This window comes from Dasypus novemcinctus, chromosome 1 (assembly GCF_030445035.2).
Source record: "Dasypus novemcinctus isolate mDasNov1 chromosome 1, mDasNov1.1.hap2, whole genome shotgun sequence".
In the NCBI taxonomy this organism is placed as follows: domain Eukaryota; kingdom Metazoa; phylum Chordata; class Mammalia; order Cingulata; family Dasypodidae; genus Dasypus; species Dasypus novemcinctus.
Genome location: NC_080673.1, coordinates 92,445,454 through 92,467,647, shown reverse-complemented (window position 1 = coordinate 92,467,647; position 22,194 = coordinate 92,445,454). Strand labels below are relative to the sequence as shown.

The following is a 22,194-nucleotide window of genomic DNA, read 5'->3' as shown; positions in this document are numbered from 1 at the left end:
ATGAAAATCATTTTCATCCAAGGATTTGGGAACTCTAAACTCTCCTCCTGCTTATACACTTCATTAACAATATACTTTAAACTGATGTATTAACACAGGTCATGAGGTTTCAGGAAAATGAAATGTAGCTACTCCTCAAAAATCTTTCAGGATTCCTGCCATGTTCGTTTTAATTAAGTGAACCTATGAGATTAACATTTAACCTACCATTTATCTATAACCCCTATTGTCAAATTTGCTTTAAAAGAAAAAATCTAAGCAACCACCCAAATTTGTTTATAATACAGTACTAGAACTGTTATTATATTTACCAAGCAATTATTATATACCAGGTACTGTGCTGAGGGCTTTAATGCATGACTTTAATCCTCAAAGCAACCCTAGGAGGTATGTATTATTATCTCAGCTTAAGAGGGTTAAGTAAACTGGCCAAGGCCACAGCCACAGTAACTGGCAGAGCTAAGATTTGATCCCTTAGGTCTAACTTCAAAGTCCCTGCCCTTAACCACAACACTAACTCACTTGTTCTTTCACATCAGGGCTTCCTAAGGGGCTATCTTTCAATAATCACTATGCATCTACTATGTTCCAGAACTTGGGCTTGGCATCAAGTTACAAAGATAAGGCACAGTAGTCGACACCCTCAAGGAGGCAGCAGAGCTTGGTAGGCAAGAACACCAGTTCTGGAGACATACTCTCTGGGTTCAAATTTATACTCTGCCACATAGTATGTGCCCTGAGTAATTTATGCCTGTTTCCTCACCCCTACCTTCCTCATTGGGTGATGAGAACTAAATGTGTTAATTCACATAAAAAACACTTTAAAAATTAGTTATCAGTACATAGTAAGTGTTCAGTAAATGCCAGCTGCCATGATTATTAATAGTATTACTACTGCTGCTACTATTAGCACCATCAACAAATGAACAAGTAATTAAAATAACATATTAAGGTAAAATAATGAGGCCACCAAAGACAGCTACCCAACAAAGCTTCAACAAATAAGGGAAGGTACTCAGAAAGAGATATCTTGCCCGAGACTCAAAGAAGGAATGGGAGTTAACCAACGTTAAAAAGAGAGGGGTAGGAGGAAGGTGAAGAGTTAATTTTATCAGGCAGGGAAAACAAAAATCAAGGGGTGAGAAACAACATAATTTTCTTCAGAGAAATATAAAAAAGTGATTCCGTGTAGCTGTGGTCTCTAAAATTAGAGGGAGAAAGTAGTAAGAGATGAGACTAAAGTATTGTGAGCAAAGGAGCCAGAGCAGCAAACAAGTTAATAAAATTATAATTTGCCTCTTGTCTCACAAACGGTGAATACTCTCTAAAGGTTTGCTGAATTAACAAGCATAGTATGAAATAATTTTTCCATTGGCTTTGAGTTATATTTTGGGTTTATTTACAGCAGGTTTTATCATAAATGGAGTTACTCAGACAGTAGAGAAAGGTTTTAGGTTAATTACTTTAATTTTAATTTAGCCTCAAAGCATATGTCAGTGTTTAAATTGTTTGCTTTGCTTTGCCTAATATCATGTTCACAATAAGTAAAGGTAATTAGAACAGCAATGGCACAAAAAACACATACCTGAGTATAGGGTGATATAAAACTTGTGATACACACTAGGCCAGCATCCGCGAACAGCTTAGCAACTTCTGCAATGCGTCGAACATTCTCTTCTCTGTCTTCAGGACTAAAGCCAAGATTCTTATTAAGACCCTGACGAATGTTGTCACCATCCAAAGTATAACATGGAATACCATGGCAAACCAAGTATTCCTCCAAAGCCATGCTCACTGTGGTCTTCCCTGCTCCAGACAAACCTAAATTTAACAGTTCAAACAGATCCATGTGCAAAGTTAGGATGATTATTTAGTAATAAAAATTTTGAGTTACAGTCATAATATTCATTATTCATTCAGTAACATTCTTACCCAATACTTATCTATATAGATTACCTCCTACCTATAATTTAAACACAATAAGTATTTATGCTTTTAAAAACTCATATCTATGCACAGTGGTATCCCAGAAATCACTAATGATCTTCAAAAGGATTTAACCAATTTTAATATCAGATGTGATTGGGAAGATATTTTGTTCTCTTGTTATCATTAAAGTTTCATGCCAAATTTTAAAACAAAGTTATATGCCCAAGTTATTTCTAAAATTATCTACCCCTTCACATTTCTGATGAGGGAAGGAAAAAAAAAGGCAAAAGTAAATGAGATATGACAAAGCCACCTCCACATTCCAGGGTCATTAAGACCCCCAAGATAAAGGTATATGGCTAGTCCAATTGGTAATATAATTAACCATGAAAGGATAAATGACATTTATTCACTCAACAACAAAAAGTAAGGAATAAATGAGCGCATAAATCACCAATACCCATCACTTTGGTGAGTGTGTGATAAAGAATTCACAACCAAGACAGTTATGAGGCAAGAGATGAAATATTGAAGTCTAGTATACTGTGTTTTTAAAGGAAGTCTTGGTAGTATACAGGCTAACTGAAAAAAAAAAATTAAAAAGCTCAATATAGTGTTTTATGTTATACACATTAAAGTGTACATTAAAAGTGTGGCAGACTATAGTGTGGGGCCTCAGCATCCCACAGTCTTCTACAATGTGACCTTGCCACTGTTGCACCAATGGGTATGGCCTTGGTACTCGCCTATACCCTGAAGAACAGCAGTAAAAGTGATAATGTATGACTTCCCAGGCTGGGTCAGAAAAGGCATGCAGCTTCTCTTTGGGCAATCAATTTGGGAGAAACCAGCTAATAAATACCCTGAGATGGCCTTGCTGAGGAGACTACACTGTTCCAATCAACAGCCCCCATTACGCTCCCAACTAACAAGCAGCATCAACTAAGTAGGTCATCTTCACACCCAACCCAGCTGAGCCTTCAGATGACACTGCAGCCTGGGCGAATGTGATGGAACCAAACGAGGCCAATGTGAAAACTGCCCAGCTGAGCCCTCCTGAATTCCTTACACACAAAACGGTAAGCAAAATAAAATGGTTATTGTTTTGGGATAATTTGTTACCAGCAGCAATAATTAGAACACAGAAAGGGAGGTTAGGGAAAGAGAGAAGATATCCTGTTTTTTGTGTGTTGTTTTTAACTACCAGTTGAATACCAAATATTGGAGGCAAGGGAGACTAAAACCTGAACACATAGTTTTTTACACTACAAAGACAACCTAATTACAATGAAAGTGTCTTTTAGAATAGAAATACATATATGTATACACACACACATATATACATACATATATGTGTACATTTCTAGATACATATTATTCAATTAGAAACAAGGTAAGATTAAACGCTGAATTTAGATGATTACACTGTACACCAAAAGACAAAGAAATTTAAGCAGTTAGAGAAAATTAATAAATAATGCAAGATAGGACCAATCCAAAACTAAGATAAGGATAACTGAAAAAGAAAACCCAACTACTGTAAAAATATGAAATAAGAAAATTTACCTGAAATGAAAACTGAGAGAAAGCACATTGCGTTCTAAGAAAATGCCATAAAACCACTCAATACCTAACGGGTCCTAGTTAAGCTACTGAATTGCAAGAAAAACAATTCTTGACTTCCATTTCCAACACCATCAAAAAAAAAAAAAAATCAATGAAGGCTATAAATTTGATAGCACAATAAACAATCTTCATCTAACGAACACACTTAAAATATCACACCCATCAGGAGAATACTCTTTTCAAATAAACATGGAACATTTATGAAAACTGACTGCATACTGCATTGCTATAAAGCAAATAACAAAAATCTGATATAGTATTATAAGCATTAGTGGTGAAATAATTGGAGATATTCCCATATTCCCTTGCCATATTCAAGAAAAGGAGTACCCAATATCCTAAAGACATCTCCCCAAAATAGGCCAGTAGACACAATGCAATTCCAAACTAAATCTCGACAAGGTTTGGGGGGGAGGGGAGATTTGTTATACTAATTACAAAATATATACAATAATGCAAAGAGCCAAAGGAAAAAGAAAAAAAAAATTTTTAGGAGGTAACAGGGATTGAACCCAGGACATCATACATGTGAATCAGGCACGCAACCATTGAGCTAACACCCATTCACTGCAAAGGAAATTTTAAAAGCCAAAACACTTCTGAAGAACAAGGTAGGAGGACTTGCCCACAGGATTTCAAAACTTATTACAAACATAATTAAAGACAGTGTGACAATAATGGAGGAATAGGCAAGTATACCAGGGGAACAGAGCAGAGAGCCTAGAAACAGATCTACACATAAGGGAATACTTGATATATGACAGAGATGGCAAAGCAGATAAGAGAAAAACGACACCCTGATCAATATATGCTCTCAACTGATTATCCATATAGAAAAAAAGAAAATGGAATCCCTCCCTCACACTACACACAAAAATCAATTCTAGACGGATAAAAGGTCTAAATCAGAAAGTCAAAACTTCTAAAAGAAAATATAGGAAAAGAATTTTTCAGGCATCTACGTGAAGAGAGGAAAGCTGCAAAAGAAGAAAAAAAGTCTAATTCATCTCACACTTCTTCAAAGCAACATTAAATGCCAGCAGTCAATAGAGCAACATTTTAAAAATGCCAAAGCAAAGAAAAGTCTGAAGCAAATAGTTATGTAACCTAGCCAAGTTGTCATAAGACAGGAAACTTTCTTAAATACAGAAACTCAGGGAATTTAGAACCATTGGAAGAACAACTTTCAAAACTTACTTAATGAATTCTACTATAGAACTATTGTGACTAGTAATGGAAGAAACTGTAGTAATGATCTGGAAAAAGTAGCCACGTTAGTTGCTGAGGGCAGGGAGAGGAAGGAAGAGATGAGATGTAGGGGCATTTTCGGGACTTGGAGTTGTCCTAAATGATACTGCAGGGACAGATGCTGGACATTATCTATCCTGCCATAACCCACTGAATGTACTGGGGGAGAGTATCAACTACAATGTAAACTATATTCCATGCGGTGCAGCAGTGCTCCAAAATGTATTCACCAAATGCAATGAATGTGCCACAATGATGAAAGATGTTGTTGATGTGGGAGGAGTGGGAGGAGTGGGGTGGGGTGTGAGGGATGTAGGAACCTCGTATATTTTTTAATATAACACTTTTTGTGATCTATGCATCTTTTTAAAAAAAGGACAATTTAATAAAAATATATATATATATATATAATAGGCTAAAAAAAAACCTACTTAAAGAAATAGAGCCAATTAAGACTTGAATCCAATAAAGAACTCATGGATGGACATAATGGCAAATTGGTAAGTATTGAATCAATTTTCTTATCAAACTAAAATACAATTTCAGAAACTTAAGGTTTGAAACAGAATGGAAGTGTTACAAACCTAGGCAATATAAAAGTAACAATTTAACAATCTAAACTTTAGAATGAGGAGATGGGAAGAAATGTAAGAGAGCTGTCTTCATTTATAGAGAAACAAAAACACATGTCTAAAATTGAAACATTAAAACAAAAGAAAAAAGGATGCTGATTTTTGCCAATCAGTACAAATTTTAAGGACTGGTAATATTCAGTGCTGACAATGACACTGGGAAATGGACTTTCTTCCACATTGTTGGTGGGGGACTAAATTGGTATGTTTTAGTGGGCAATTTGTCAAAATATCAAAATTTAAAACAATTCTTAGAAGTAAAAAGGTTTGTTTTTAAAACTACCTCCAAAAGCTAGACCAATTTAACCTTCCGCCAGTCTGCTAAAGACTGGGAATCAGATGTCCATTTGTCATTGTGTTTGTTAACAACCCTTATTTTCCTAGTGTTATAAACTCCACTTAAAACTGACCAAAGTTTTACTCTAATAAAAAAAAAAAAGACAAAAGCTGAATAATAAAAATAGATTATGTGAAATTTTTTATTATGCATTCTTTCTCATCACATGGTTTACACTGTTACAAGTTGCCTCTTAAAAGTTAAAGTAGTATCTACTAGAAGATAGCTTTATGGGGCATTTTTGGTACATTGGAATTGTCCTGCATGACACTGCAATGACAGATACAGGCCATTATACATTCTGTGAAAACCTATAAAATTGTGAGGTACAAAGGGTAAACTGTAATGTAAACTATAGACCATGGTTAGCAGCAATGCTTCAATACGTATTCATCAATTGTGACAAATGTACCACACAAATGAAAGATGTTGTTAATGGGGAAAAGTGTGGGAAGGGGAGAGGATGGGGTACATGGGAATTCCCCTATATTTTTGATGTAACATTTATGTAATCTATAACTTCTTTCAAAATTAAAAAAAAAAAAAAAATTAAAGTGGGAAAGAAAAAAGAAGGTAGTATTAAGATGCATTCAAGTTTTCCCTTTTATTTTAACAGCAGTCCCATGAAGAAATGAAGAACAAAAGAAATTACCAAAAGGCAATGTTATTATTCAGCAACTTGGCCACTTACATTTTATGATAGTCCAGATAAAAGAACAGAGTTTGAAACTTAAACCTGCTTACCCCTAGCCCAAGGCTGCCCATAAATTATGCCTTTAGAATGAACTTGTCTCTCTTGACCATACCTGTTAGCCAAACAGTGCAACCACGAAAGCCACCTCTGGTCCCCACCACCTGACCTCTCTTGTTCCTGCTGACGTGGTGGGCTTGATAGGTGACATTAGTTGCTCTCTGCATCCCCTGGGGGTGAAAAAAGGGAGAATTCTGATTCACTTGTACCCTTTAAAATGTAAATACATATACATACACATAGTTACTCTACGTAACATACCAAATGCAAGGATAAAGATAAACTAACAGCTACCTTTTCTTCCTTTTGAGTACCTGGCACAGTTTTTAATGCCTTGCATATGGCAATTAATATAATCCTCATAGCAACCCAATGACACATGTGTTCTTTCCAATGTGATTTTACAGATGAAGATAAGCCTAAGAAAAGCTAAGAGCTTGTCCAAGATCCCCCAGAAGTGGTAGACTCCGGAGGGCAGTTTTTTTCACTTACTAATTCATTCAATCATGCAACCAACATTTCTGAGGCCCCACAGTGAACAAAACAAAGTCCCTACCCTCACTGAGCTGACTTACCAATGGAAGAGAAAACAATAAAAATAAATCAATTATAATGTCAGAGAATAAGTGCACTATAGAAAAATAAACCAGGATAAGAAAGGATAGGGATATTGATTGGTTCATCAAGTGTAACAAAGGTATCACACTAATGTAAAATATTAAGGAAAACTTTAAGTGTTAGGGAAAACTGTGGGGAAGAGAGATATGTGGGAAGTCTATACTCTGTATGATTTTTCTGTATATCTATAACTGCTCTAATAAAAAGAAAGAAAGAAAAGAAAAAGAAAGCAAAGGGAGATGGGGGAAGAGTGCCTTTCTAGACAGAACAAACAAAAAAGTCCTCTCTGAGAAGGTGACAGATGAGCAGTCTCCCAAATGAGGTGTGTAAGGGATGTCTGCGGATATTAAAAAATAGCTGCCTTTACAATGCAGGAAAGATGCACTGATTATAACTTGTTCCCTAAAATTTTCTTCATTTTCTTAAACAAAAAGAGCATAAAATTACATAGGCCCCAAAGGATGTAAACAGACATTTCTCCAAGGAAGGTATATAAATGGCTAATAAACACATGAAAAGAAGCTCATCATTAGCCATCAGGGAAAGGCAAATCGAAAGCATAATGAGATACCATTTCATACCTACAAGGAAGACTAAAATAAAAAAGACAACAGTAAGAGTTGGTGAGGACTTCGAGAAACTGGCATTGTCACACAATGCTGGTGGGACTATAAAGTAGTACAGCCAGTTTGGAAAACAGCAGTTCCTCAGAATGTAAAACACAGAGGTACACAAAACCCAGCAATTTCACTATGAGGTGGAAGAGAAATAAAAACATATGTCCAGTCAAAAACTTATACACATATGTTCATAGCAGCATTATTCAAAATAGCCAAAAACGGAACCCAAATGTTCGTCAACTGATGAACCACTGCATGGATATACCACATTTTGTTTATCCAGTCACTAATTTTTAGGCCATAAAAAGGAATGAAGTACTGATACATGCTATGACATGGATGAATCTCAAAGGACTTCTGCTAAGTGAAAGAACCAATCACATAAGACCATATATTATATAAAGATATTTCTATGAAACGTCCAGAATAGGAAAACCTATAAAGACAGAAACTAGATTGGTGGGTGCCTTGCACTGGGGGTTGGGAGAAATGGGGAGTGATGGCTAATGAGCCTGGGGTTTCTTTCTGGTGATGAAAACATTCTAAAAGTGATTTTGGTGATGGTTGCACAACTCTGTAAATATATTAAAAACCAATGGATTATATACTTTAAATGGGTGAAGTGGTATCTCAAAAAAGCTGTTTTCTTAAAAAGATTCAAAAATTGCATAGTCTCTAGTTTCCCTTCCTATGGAACAAAAATATAATTTAGGTTCTTTTCAATAGCTGTATTTTTACAATGTCTTGACGGCATGCTTGTATTTGATATTGCTTGTAGCTATTATCTTTCAAGATAGACTTATTTATTCAAATGAAAATATTTACTGAAAGCATACTGTGTGCTTGACAATCTTCTGGGTGCTGATGAAATAGAAGTGAACAATAAATAAAACTATAAATAAATAAGCAAACAATATCACTGTCCTCAAGGAGGTAATAGCCTGGCACAGTGGTTCTCAATTGTGTCTCTTGACCAACAGCTTTGATGATATTTCTTGGGAATGTGTTAGAAAGACAAATTCCCAGGTCCAACTCCAGGCCCACTGAATTAGAAACTCTGAGATGAGACCCAACAAGTTCTATCTTAACAAGTCCTCCAAGGCCAAAGGATTCTGACATGGTTGGAGGGGAAAGGGACGACACACCCAAAAAAATAAGTAAATTACATAAATTAGACCAATAACTGGCAAAGAAGAAAAAAGGAAAAGAATGGTGTAAAGGACCAAGGGAGAGTGGAGGCTGAAAATTTACACAGGGTGGTCAGGGAAGACATCATCAAAAAGAGGGTATCTAAGACCTTTCCGAGCTCTGGAGGCAGCACTTTCCAGATTGAGGGAACAGCAAGAACAGGAGGAAAGTGGCTGGACTAGGCAAAGACAGAACGACGGCTGGGTGGCCTCAAGGACCCATGTGAAGTCAGCGATCATAATCTAAATTCAGCATGACTGTGTGTTCTTCCCCAGCCACTAGCAGTGCCACAGGTGCAGACAATGCATAGTCAGAGACAGCTGGAACCAGGGTTGTGATCTGGCCCAGACATCTTCAAAAAAGGGACCATGTTCCCTTGCAGGAATATAAGCTGGATAACTAGAACCAATTTCTACCCAGATCTTCAACTTCCACACGTACTCTTTCCTAAAAGCAATCTGCTTAAGAAGATATCTGAGGTTAAGGACCTCTATTTTCATCTCTCTCCTCACAGTCCTCCTCCTACGGTACAGGATAAAGACATATACCATTCTGAATCTTACAGAATTGAACAAATAATAGAGCAAAGAATAAATAAAAATCACTGTCCTCAAGGAGCTTATATCCTAGGATAGTGACTCATTGGCCTCAGGTGGAAAATCCCCAGGAGCCAAAGGGACAGACAATTCTTTTAATAGGTATACCAGAAAAGCCTGCCCCATCCCGACTGACCATCTCATTAACAGATGTACTCCCAGTAAAACTGTCCTTCATATATTCACTAATCACCTATGAAAAATTGTGATATGGGTCTCTTGGTCCATTTCTTTTCAGTAAACTGATGAGGCAAACATAACTTACTAAACTCTGCATTTCCAAGAATTTAAACAAAAAACAGGGTTTCAGCAACAGACATCTGCATCATCTTGGGCAACAGAAGCACCTCTTCCGAGGTCACTTTATCTGTAAGCCAGGCCAACCGGGGAGAAGGAAGCTAGGTTTCTCTGGAAAGGGAGCTGGAGGAGCAGTGAGGACAGTGCTCCACCCAAGGTACAATGCCAGTACTCACAGAACCTGTTTGACTTGGGCATTTTGTTTTGGGATTTTTCCAAGCTATTCTGCTCTTGGGCAAGGCAAAACATCCTACAAATTTGTTTTAGCCCTGTAAAATATCTTCTGATTTTATTTAACTGAGTAGAATAGATAAAAATGATTATCCAACAAGCTATAAGTTGCTGAGGACAGGGTTAAGAGAAAATACAGGATAAGCAAAGATTGTTTGAATCACTGGAAAAGTGCTTCATCAGGGTTTCTTGTCCCCTATGTTTAAAAAGACTCTGCCAGCAAATGTAGCAGTCTGGGTACAAAGAGGTTTATTGTATATGTATGTTTGATATTTTTCAGATTGGAAAAAGAAACTTAAAAAAAAAAAAAAGATTTTCCACATTCTCCTACCTTTCAGAATTTCAAGGTAGTGGGCTAAGCCTATATTTCATTAAGAAATCAAAAGTCACTTCTATAAGCCATCTTGTTCTAGTTCCCCTTTCTTTTCCTTTTCCAACCACCCTAGCCAAAACCTTCCAAAAATTCTGCCAAAGAGACATGACCTTAGTGACTCATTAAGAGCTAAGAATGAGTTACTTCTTCTGGCTCTTAATTCTTGTCCTCTTCAAAAGCCTAGTTTCTACCAACAGGACAAAAAAATCAGGCCTACCATTTCTTTCCTAACAGTCTGGGGGATTTGTAGAAATATTTATCTGGTTTGATATAAGTATATCTATATAACATATACTGACCAAATCATTCATTTGTATTTATGGACCATTCTGCACTTTTAACTGTCTTTTTTGTGTGTGTATATTTTGACTTCATAAGGAGAAAAGGTCAAGGACCATAAGGTAGAGTTCTTCATATTTTCCACAGTGCCTAACCTCTATTCTTCTTCCAAGTCAGTGTACAGTACATGTTTGATACAATGTATTTGTTTTATAAAGTAAGACTGTTTTCTTTGTATAACTCAAAAATGAAATGATCACTGACATTTGGAAATCATAAGTCTAGCTGAACTGAGATAATTCAAGACAATTCATTTCAAGACTATTTATTTTTTTCTCCATTTGGGACTAAATAACTATTAGTCCTGTCAAGCTAAAATCAGGAGACCTCTAAAATTTATGGTGTGCATTCTCCACACACACTACTAATTTCTGTCCTTATCATCTACACAAGTAGCCCCTTTTTTTGATCTACTTTAGTTTCCAGGTGGGCTATTTATTTTATCCATTTCCTATGGGCAAATTAGCTTCTCCTATAAAGCTTAGTGAATTTCATGTGTTCTGTGATTATGAGTTTATAAACAACTCTGCATTTTTGTTAAATGCAATTTATAAAGACACAGAGCATACACCAATATCAAGCATAATTATGGACCTCAACATCTACTACCCATTCCATCATCCACCTTAAATGGAGTGCTAAACAGTGTATTCCTCCAAAAAGTAACCTTTGAAATGGCGATGGCACATAACTTATGTCCCAAGACACATGTGGATAAAATTAAAGAAAGTAAGTGAAATTACTCTTTTGAACAATATTAACAAAGCTAGGCCCAATAGCTAAGTGAAGAAAATCATACATTTCTGGAGATTGAGAAAACAACTTGAAATGTTAAATGTGTTACTAAAAAATATGTTCAAGAACACCAGCATGACCTGGGAGCTTATTAGAAAGAATCAGGCCCTACTCCATTCTCTCGAATCAGAACTAAGTTTCTAGCATGCTTATCTGATTGCCATCAACTGTCATGCATGCTCTCTGCACACACTATAGTTTCAATTATTGTCTTAAAGATTAAAGAGCACTTAAGTATTTATTTAATGGATTTTTAAAATATCAATATCTTCAATGGGAAAGCCCCTGGATGAACCCAGTTGGGAAGGCTGGTCCTAAGAGATTCCTAGAAGTCAGAAATGAGTCTGGGATTATCTGTTCATTCATTATTTGTTGATTGATCTCTTTGAAGCATGAACAAAAAGATTTCAGGGACGGGACAAACTATAAATAAGGAAATCATTACAATATGACCTTATTCTGACTCCCACCCTAGCTGTCAGTGGAGCATTCCTCACACATACAAAATGGGTTCAGAGACAGAGCAAACAAATACACACAAACATCTACTTCAAAGGCTGAAATTTAAAATCATAAGAGAATGAAGAGAATGCACACAAAACTTGTACATGAATATTCACAGCCAAAAAGCAGAAACAACCCAAATGTCAATGAACTGATAAATGGATAAACAAAATATGGTATATCCATTCAAGAGAATATTATTTGGCCATAAAAAGGAATGAAGTATTGATACATGTTACAACATGGGTGAACCTTGAAATCATTATGCCAAGTGAAAGAGGCCAGTCACAAAAGGCTATATTGTATGATTCTATTTTTATGAAATGTCCAGAATAGGAAAACCCACAGAAACAAAAAGATTAGTGGTTGCCAGGGACTGTGGAAAGGGAGGAATGGGGAGTGACTGCTAATGGGTACAATCTCTCTTTTTTGGAGTGATGAAAATGTTCTAAAATTAAGATAGTGGTAATGACTGCCCAACTCTGTGGCTGTACTGAATTGTACACTTAAAAATATATATATGATAGACAAATCAAAGGGAAGGGATACAAGCATCAAAGAAACTAGCAATAAGCATAAGAGATAGGAGCCTCAGCAATGGCTGCATTCATCTAAAGCTAGAAACTGGATGTCTGTCTGTAATGTCTAATATTTTCACTATTTTTTTTTCAGTTAAAATTTACTTGGTAAAGAGCTATATCCTTGAGAAAAGATATTTTACTGAAATGATTATCATTCAAGTGAATACCAAAAAGAAAAGTCATGTTTTTTAATCATTCCTTTCATTTCAACTAATTACTTAGTAATTTGCCTTCAAAACAATTCAGAGCTGGGACTTTCCTGTTCTGTTGCTATGCTGTGGGTGAGCCATCCATCTCAAAGCAAGAGACGGTAACTTCCAAGTTAGTGGAACAGAAAACACTATTATCAATTCAATTTTAATTTAAATCATTCCTTTTGCATTTCAGATTAAAATAATTCTTTTCTTTTTTCTTTCTCAAAGCAGAAAAGAACAGGGTTTTTCAACTTTGGTACCACCAATACTAAACCAGATAATTCTTCACTGGTTGGCAGGTGGGAAGGCTGTCCTGTGCACTAATAGGATGTTCAGCAGCATCTCTGGCCTCCATCCAACAAATGACAGAAGCACAATCCCCTCTCTCAAGTGTAACAGTCAGAAATGTCTCTAGGGAAGCAGATGTGGTTCAAGTGATTGGGCTCCCATCTACCCGGTCCAGTGTTTAATTCCCGGGGCCTCCTGGTGAAGGAAAGCTGGCCCACGCTGAGAGCTGCCTGGTACAGAGCGCTGGCCCACGCAAAGAGCTGGCCGGTGCAGGGGTGCTGGCCCACACGACAGCTGGTGCAGCAAGATGATGCAACAAAAACAGACACAGAGGAGAGACAATAAGAGATGCAGCAGACCAGGGAGCTAAGGTGGGTAAAAGAGATTGGGCACCCCTCACCCACTCCAAGTGGTCCCAGGATCAGTTCCTGGTATAGCCTAAAGAGAAGACAAGCAGGCCCAGAAGAATGCACAGTGAATGGACAGAGAGCAGATAATGGGGAGGAGGGGGAAATAAATTAATAAATCTTAAAAAAAATGTCTCTAAATATTGTGAAATGAACCTGGGGTCAAAAATGTCATCTGGTTGAGAACCACCGGGGAAGAATTCTACTTCTCAAAATTCAATATTAGAGAGCCAGACAGGGGAAGCTAATTGGCATTTCACATTTAGAAAAGCAGCTCCACTAAGGGGAGGCTATTACTGCCGGGTACCCCGTCAAAAGCCAAAGTGCTGAACTGTCCAAAACTATGATTCCAAAGTAGCTGCCACATCTGGAAATTTCCTTGTCCTGGGAAAAGAATAAAAATAAATACATCAATACATATAAAAGACACGTAGATAAAAATTTGGGCAGTCATCCCAAAGCTACTATCTAGACCCACCTACACTGTCCAAAGGAACGTTCAGGGATGCTGAAAATGTTCTATTCTGCACTATTCAGGAACTGCTAGCCACATATGGCGACTGAGCATTTGAAACACAGCTAGTGCAGCTACGGAACTGAATATGTAATTTTTTATCTTACTTTAAATTTAAATAGCCACATGTGGCTAGGGGCTACCAGTCTGGACAGCACAGATCTTGATGTTGCTATCTTTCTTCTTGTTATTGTTGTCAATCAATAGTAAGAGTATGTTTTTGGTAGAAGTCCAGCTTTCCTTCCTCTTGAAGGTTTTTGTAGCTGCATCTCCCTGGCTTCCAGAGTGGAAGATCATACCTGCCCCTAACCAGACCCAGGTCAGTCCTTGAGGACTGAATACACTGGTCTTGTTTGGCAATTGCTATGCTGTGTGTTCCATTTCTACATTCATGCTTCATTTTTGTTACACCTCAGTATTTCCCAAAATTCAAAATAGGCTTCTGGCCTTCTATGAAAGGGGACAAACTATTTGGAAAAGAAAGAAATGGTAAAATAATGTGTTCATTATTTGTTTGCCCTTTTTTTTTTTTTTTTTTTTGAGGTACCAGGGGCCAGGGATTGAACCTGGAACCTCATATGTGGGAAGCTGGCACTCAACCACTGAGCCACGTAGGCTTCCCTGAGTTGGTTTTTACATTTGTTTTGCTTATTTGTTTTTTTCAGGAGACACCAGGAACCGATGGGACCCAAACCCAGGACCCAGGACCCCTCATGTGCAAGGTGGGTGCTCAACCACTTGAGCCACGTCTGCTTCCTGTTTGCTTTTTAATTAACTCTCTCCCAGGTAGAATGCAATGTCCATGAAAGCAGGGCCCTTTTCTGTCTTTTTACCACTGCATCTGCAACATCTGGAACAAAGGCAATACAAAGCAGGTGCTAATATTTGATGAATAAATAACCACCACCACCACCCCCTTAAATAGTGCTCATGTGCCAGGCACGATAGTGCTTTAAATACATTAACTCATGTAACCTCATTATAATCTAATGAGGATGTTCTATCATCATCATGATTATAGGAACACTAAGGTCACAGAGCTGGTAACTGACAAAGCCGTAAGTGGATTCCTATCACATTTGGAGCCTATTCCCTTACCTCAGTTGTGCTAGAATATTAATGTTATCTAAGACTTTTAATATCAGAAGCACCTTTACTACTCTCCACTCTCCACCTCCATTCCATTATATCAAGAGAAGCTCAGTCTCGATACAAAGCATCTATAATGAAATATGATTACATGATACATGGTAATAGCAGACAGGGCAATACAGATATGCACAAGCAATTCAGCCCAGGTGCAAGCGTGTATGTGTACATGAGTGCACACAGTTAATATACAACAGCCCAACTCTGCAAGTGATAAAGAGCAGCAAGCTTCCTAAGCAGATGGAAAAGTTTGTGTAAAACCATGAGAATGTAAACTATAGTAGGAAAGTAGGGGCTGGAGCTATGGACATTTGGGGAATGGTGGAAGAGGGGGATGGAAAGGCAGATTGTGTGTTCAAAACACCATGCTAGATTTCAGACCATTCTGTGGGCAGTAGCATCCAACTCCACGTTAAGGCTGATCCAAGCAAGTGATTCTGCCTGGCATGATTCTGTGAAATGGGTGACTGACACCTGGGTCTGAGATGAGTACTCCAAATTCCCTTCAGCCCAACTAACACATTCCCAAGGGTACACAAAATAGATCCTATAAGAGAAAGGTCCAATCAGATAAAGAATGATATTCATTACATCTGACACTTTGTCAGATGAAGATAAGAGGTGGGTGAGGGGGCAAATTGATTCTGAATTTTTCTTGATTTTTTTTCTTGGTTGCAGGCTTATGGTGATATCTTCCCATAACACAGAAGACCCAAAAACATTCCCCAGTGCTTTAACACTATACTATCTCTTTGCCTATATGTCCCATGAGTCCACTTCCTTTACCTCGGTAACAAGAGATATTTATCACCAAACTTAGTTCTTGGTCTTTCATTTTTCTCTACATATATTCTCTAACTCAAATTTAATCATCAAATCTTTATTCCAACCTCAACCTACCTCAGCCTCTAGAGTGGTGCTGTCCACCAGCCATACGTCACTACTATTTGAAATAGGACTAGTAGTCTGAATTGGGATGTGTTAAATGTAGAATATACTCCAGATTTCAAAGACATAGTACCAAAAAAAAAAAAAGCAAAGCATTTTATTAATAACTTTATTATGATAACATTAACTTATACTGAAAACCACTTATATTGAAATGATAGTATTCTGGATACACAGGGTTAAATAAAATACTACAGAAATTGATTCTACCTGTTTCTTTTTACCTTTTTAATGTGGCGTTTAGAATATTTTCAATTACTTATGTGGCTCACTTCATATTTCTACTGGACAGCATTGCTCTACAAAATATCTTTACTAAGGCTATAGCTAAAATGCAGCATGCTCAAAGCCAGTTCCTCTACTAACAATCTCTACGCCATCCCTGTACCTCAGTTTCTCTATTTTAAAAAATCGAGATGCTAATTGCTATAAAGAGGATAACTAATATTAAAAGCTAAAATACTTAAATATATGCCAGGCACTGTTTCAAGCACTTATCATATATTAACTCCTTTAATTTTCACAGTATCTCTATGATCATTCTCATTTTACAGGTAAGGAAACTGAGGCACAAAGAAATTAAATGACTAGCCCAAGGCTACATGGTTAGTAAATTAGTGAAGCCCAAATTTGAACCTAGGCAAATCAACTGCAGCGTCTCTACTTTTAACCACTGTCTAAGGATACCTACCTCAAAGAAATGTTGCAAAAATTCAATGACTTAATTTAATAAAAGCATTTCAAACTGGACTTGGCACATAGTAAATACTCCTACTAGTCTCTCTCTTAACCTCCCCCCACACAACCTACTTCCCAGTTTTCCAGAATGTTCTCCATTTCCCTACAGATGAAAACCTCAAGATCACCTTTCAACACTTCTCCTTCTTTCATCCCTTAAACCTAGTCAGGTCCTTACTCTTCCTTAAATGTCTTTATTACATCTCTTCCTTTATTCCCACTGCCACCTCAGCCCAGCCCTTCGCCCTCTCACATTAGACGAATTTACAAGTAACAAGAACACCTTAAATAGTGCTCATGTGGCAGGTATACTTCAAATCTAATAATTCATTTAAACCTCACTATAACCCTGTCTAGGCTCCAGAACTTCCCTAACAAACTCTACATTTCTTCAGTAGGCAGGACTTCCTGGTTTACCAATTTTATCATGTGATGGAAACTTTAAAGCATATGGATTCTTCACATTTGAGCCAATCAGTTGATTTATGTTTGTGAGAGAGAGATGGTGTGTTTCTACTGAGGCAAGTTTAAATTGCTCAGAAAACAAAAATTCTAACCCCATCGAAAGTCTGCCACATAATCCAACCTTAACCAACAAGAGAAAAGAAGTAGGCTAGACTGCACAACCTAACCCCACCCTGCCCTACTCAAACTTATCTCCACTACCCAACAAAAACCCCCTGGAATAGCCAAAATAGGTCTCTTCATTGTTTCTGGAGTAACAAAAAAAAAGAGAAATTCTTGTTCCCAACCATAAACTGCCCCCAGAAACACCCCAAGTCCACCTAATCTCTACTCTTAATTGCAATAAAACTTCCCCCTTACATTACTGGCTATGGTACCTAAAGATAGATTCATCACCTGCCAATTGCTTCATACAACCCTGACTAGGCAGCCAGAAGAAAAACTCTAAGTCCCACATTTTTCTTCTTCTCCATGTCCCTCCCAGGTCTCTACACAAAACTGATACTTACTTGGCAAGTGGAATAATAAATAAATGAACGATAGCCTGTGTAACCGAAATTACCTGTAATATCCCATTTTAGCCAACTTATTTAGGGAACCATGAAATATCTCAAGGTAACAGGAGCAATAAAAAAAAATCCGCGTTTCTTGGCAGTGTTCTTTCAAATTCGTTGTCTTCTTTGCTCCCCAAAACATCCCTACGAAGTACACACTGTTATGCCCTCAAATTGGCTGGGAACCTCAATATCACACAGCTGCTAAATGGCAGCTACCCAAGACCAGGCCAGAATTCTAGTACTCTCCACTGCTCTTAAAAGACTTCCTTCCCTCCTTATATCAGATGGAAGAAGTAGGCAAGAACTGTTGATGATAACAGGGTAAATTAATGACTTCAAATAAACATTTACCCGAAATAGCTTTAAAAAAAAAAAAACTCCCCAAAAGCTAGTAATGATTTGCAAGAGTGCATTTAAACCTCACTATTTTGTTGTACTGTGAAATAAACATTTCTCCATCTAAACCTAAAACCAGCGCCTTTTCAGATCCCAAAGGTGGAACCACTCTCCACTTCGAATCTTAGCTTAGGGCTGTTTCTTATCAAGAACAATTAAGGAAGTAGACTTCTGCGGACAAAACAGTTGGCCAAAGCCAACTGACAGTCATTGCTAAACGTTATTAACCCTAAGTCTTTCCACACTATTCTGTCACCAGGAATCGAGTCTTTAAAACTCGTTATTTGTTAGACATTCCAACGCGATGTTGTTAGACATTCCAATTTACCACGGAGCCACCAAAAAAAAACTCAGTTCAGGGCAGTCTCAACTCATGAATGGCCACATTGTTGGGTCGTTTCCCTTCACGCTGAAACTCAGAAATGCAAAGGCAAGGAGACAGACGCAAACCTGGGCAAACTGCACTGCGAGAGGCAAGAAAAACCTCCAACGCGCCACAGGCGCGCGCCTGGCGCAAGCCTCCCTCTCCTCTGCAGACCTTCAGGCCACTCCAGGGGATGTGGGCAGCGCCCCCGACGTGGGCGCAGGTTTTAGCAGCGGTTAGCTCTCCTGCGAAGGATTTTTCTCGAGGTCTTATCTGGAACAAACAGCTGGAAAAGCGCCCAGCCCGATGTCCCCCAACCCCAGCTGCGCCACTTAGCCCGGCAGCCACCCAGCTCCCCAGCCGGGAGGCACCGCGGTCCCCGGTGCCCATCCCCCGCGCTCCTGAGAGGATGCGAAGGAGGCGGGAGACACGCAGCGACTCCAGAACCAGCTGCAGTCGGAAGCCGCCCGAGCCTCCTCCATTCCTCAGCCGCGCCCCCCTCGCCGTCTCCCCCGACTCACCCAGTTCTGCGCGTTATTGCTCAGCTTGACTTTCTTGCACAGGCTCCCAGGCATCTCCATGGCTGCAGAGAGTGCCCCGATGCCGAGGTTCTCCAGGCCGGGAAGTAGCCAGGACAGGAGAGGCAGGCGGGGGCGGGGCGAGCGGGGGCGGAGCCTCGGAGCCGGCGCGCGCTGACGTGTACACGCGCTCGTGCTCTGAGCTCTGTCTACGCGGCGAGCCTCCGAAGTAGGTACAGGCCAGTGGGCCGTGGGGTGGGGCGAAGGGGCAGGCGAGACCCCGAGACAGGAGCTGGGGGCGGAGCTTCAGCTCTTGCTGACGCTCCTTCCCGGTAGGTTGTGAGGGAGGGGCGGAGCCTGGGGCCCCGCCCAGCTCTCCGCCTTGTGCTGCGCATGCGCAGATGCTGGACCCTAGTCCCGGTCGCTCCGTGCGGTGGGAAGGACCTAGTGAGCGGCAGTGTGGTGATTCTTCTCCCGCCTGGATCCGTGGGGCAGAGGGTGCTACGGAGAAGGCCCCAACGTGATCTCGCACTCTTCTGGATTTCCTTCCTAAACTCGGCCACCTGTCGTCCCAATCTGTTCCCATGTCAGCCTCGCCACATTTTAGAAAGAACTTTCAGGCTTGCGAGTGGGAAGAATTGATTTGTCAAACAACAGCTCGTTCTCCTCACGTTCTGTTTCGTGATAAATTTGTTCTTAACGTACGATTTTAAAAGAAGAAGAAGGCAATGCCCAAACCCAGGACATCAATAATTAATTTCTCCACTGGTATTAGTGGTTTTTTGTAAGGTGCTTACAAAAAAAATTAGTGGTTTTTTTTCTTATCAGGAGATCTCTGTCCGACAAGGCCAAAAAGGGGCCTTTGCGTTGTTAGCTTCTCAGGAAATCCTTCGTGGTCTGAAATGCAGGCTTAGTACAGCAGCTGGTGTTCAGAGTACAACGCCCACCTAGAGAGGACATTTTCAAATTCACTAATTATTTCAGGGCTACTTCTCAGGAAGATGGACTCGGGATTTGAAGGGTCTTTTTTCTCCACTAGTTGACTCACCTTTCATCTGCGTTACCCTGAGCACGCTTTTCCATCGCTTACTCCTGACGCCAGGATAGCTCTTCTCAGCTCTGATTCTCTGTACTCAAACCTTAACCAGTAAGCGTGCCCACTAATTGCCAACACCTGAGGCTGCTTCCCAGCAGTTGCTAGCAAATCAGCCCCCGGTTTACCTCACTGCTATTGTCTTAAATTAGACACTCCTCATAACCAAGATTTACCCCTAAGCCCCTTAACATCCTACCATATGTGCTACTGCTCCCCACACCCCTGCCACACCCTCCACTCTTGACACTGTTGCCTGAGTATTTCTAAAATTAAAATCCAAGTTTGTCACTTGGCCATGTAAAATGTCAAGATTCTGTACAGGGGTCCCTGTACAGAACTGAATATTAATATTTAGATGTTCTTGGTTGTTGCATTTATTTAAAGTATTTTTAAACATTATTCTGAAAAGGAAGGGAAGGATGTGGAGCAAATTTTTAGATGGCGGGTTGTGGGAACACAGGCCTAGGCACAGCAGAAGCTATCAGCAAGTAGCCATGTTATTACCTACACAGCACAGAGGGTCCAAAAGAGCCAGGGAAGAGGTCTCATAGTGGCTGGTCCCCGGGACTATCCTAGACTGCAAAATGGCCACATATCAGAACATCTGCACACAAACATGAAAGAGGGGGAAAGGAGGGAAGGAGGCAAGGGCTGGGAGATGGCCGCTGAGTGTACCTTTGACTTCCCCAACACTCCACCCTTGGCCTCTTGACCTGGCCTAGCCTACTCCTTCACATTAGTTTCCACATCATATGCGCACTTCCCACCTCCCACAGCTCTCAACAATGTCCACAGTAAACATTTGGGAACACCAGCCTGCAGCATATGAGGGCGACTTCACCTAAGGCACACCTTAACTCCAAGCCGAGCCATCAGGCCTGTCTGGAGTCAGTGGTCCCACATGGAATCTCATTGTGCACTTTGCAGTCAATGGGCTTGCCATTGGATTTTAGTCATCTCCTGTTCCACCTCCAGTGAGGTGGAACCCATATTCAGGAGGTGTTAGCAATAGTACATACACCTCCTTGTTGGGCTAGAAGGAAGTCTAAAGCTATGAGATTTTCAAACACTAGTTTGGCTAGAGAGTCTAATGACTTTTTCTGAACCTGAAAGTCTGGTGCTGTGAAGTCAGCAAGGTCAGCCAAAATGACATGATCTTTGGGGCTTACTCCCAACCAGGGCAATAAAGATCTGCTAAAAGAGGTGAATGGGAATCATGGACCTTCCCCCCCAGAGGCAAATCACATTTTGCTCAGGATAATAAATTGAGGGGAGCAGTCCAAAGAGAAGTCTCAGATTGGTTATGAATTTTCAAGGGGACAGTCAGAAACCTGAGGGTGCCTTGTCCCATCACTGTCCAATGATTCATGCAGATTTTGTTTCCTCCACAAAGGAAGATAAACCCTGGAAGGGCCCAGGCCACTTCTAGAGAGTCACAGGTTATCCCAGGATACTAGTGGAAAGATGATTGAGCCCCTTGCCAGTTTCACTATATCAGGGGTTGTTACATACCAACACGTTGTCCAGGAGCAGGGGTAGAAGAGTGTACCACCACCTGCTGTGCTGTTATCTTTGTCACAGCATGTAAATGAAGGACTTCCTCACATCAGTACAAACTTGAGGCAGGGGAAATCAACCCCTTGAGTGGCAATCCCATGAAGAGGGAAAGGGAAACAAGGTCTCAGATGGCAGATCCAGTAGCTGGTCAGGTTCCTCTTGGACCAGATAGAAGAAGGTGTTTTCTTTCCAAGTCACTACCAGCTCAAATCTGTAGAAAACAGGATGGGAAGCAGTAACTAATCCTGACAGGGTGGTCGTGCAACCACTTCCCATGGGAGACACTTTTCTCCATCTACTTAGAGTAACTTCTCTTTTCTATCTAAGGCCACCCAGTC

The 22,194-nt window shown here is 39.6% G+C and overlaps 1 protein-coding gene across 1 annotated transcript in view; it reads right to left on the bottom strand.

Moving 5' to 3' along the window:
* Window positions 1–19,582, bottom strand: part of PAPSS1 (3'-phosphoadenosine 5'-phosphosulfate synthase 1) — a 135,151-nt gene extending 115,569 nt beyond the window's left edge. Inside the window, exons 1-3 of the mRNA XM_004476198.5 lie at window positions 19,207–19,582; window positions 6,579–6,693; window positions 1,586–1,821 (exon numbers count right to left, since the gene is read on the bottom strand). Coding sequence (XP_004476255.2) covers window positions 1,586–1,821; window positions 6,579–6,693; window positions 19,207–19,266 — 411 coding nt within the window. The 5' untranslated portion in view covers window positions 19,267–19,582. The remainder of the gene's footprint in view (window positions 1–1,585; window positions 1,822–6,578; window positions 6,694–19,206) is intronic.
* Window positions 19,583–22,194: the final 2,612 nt, after the last annotated feature.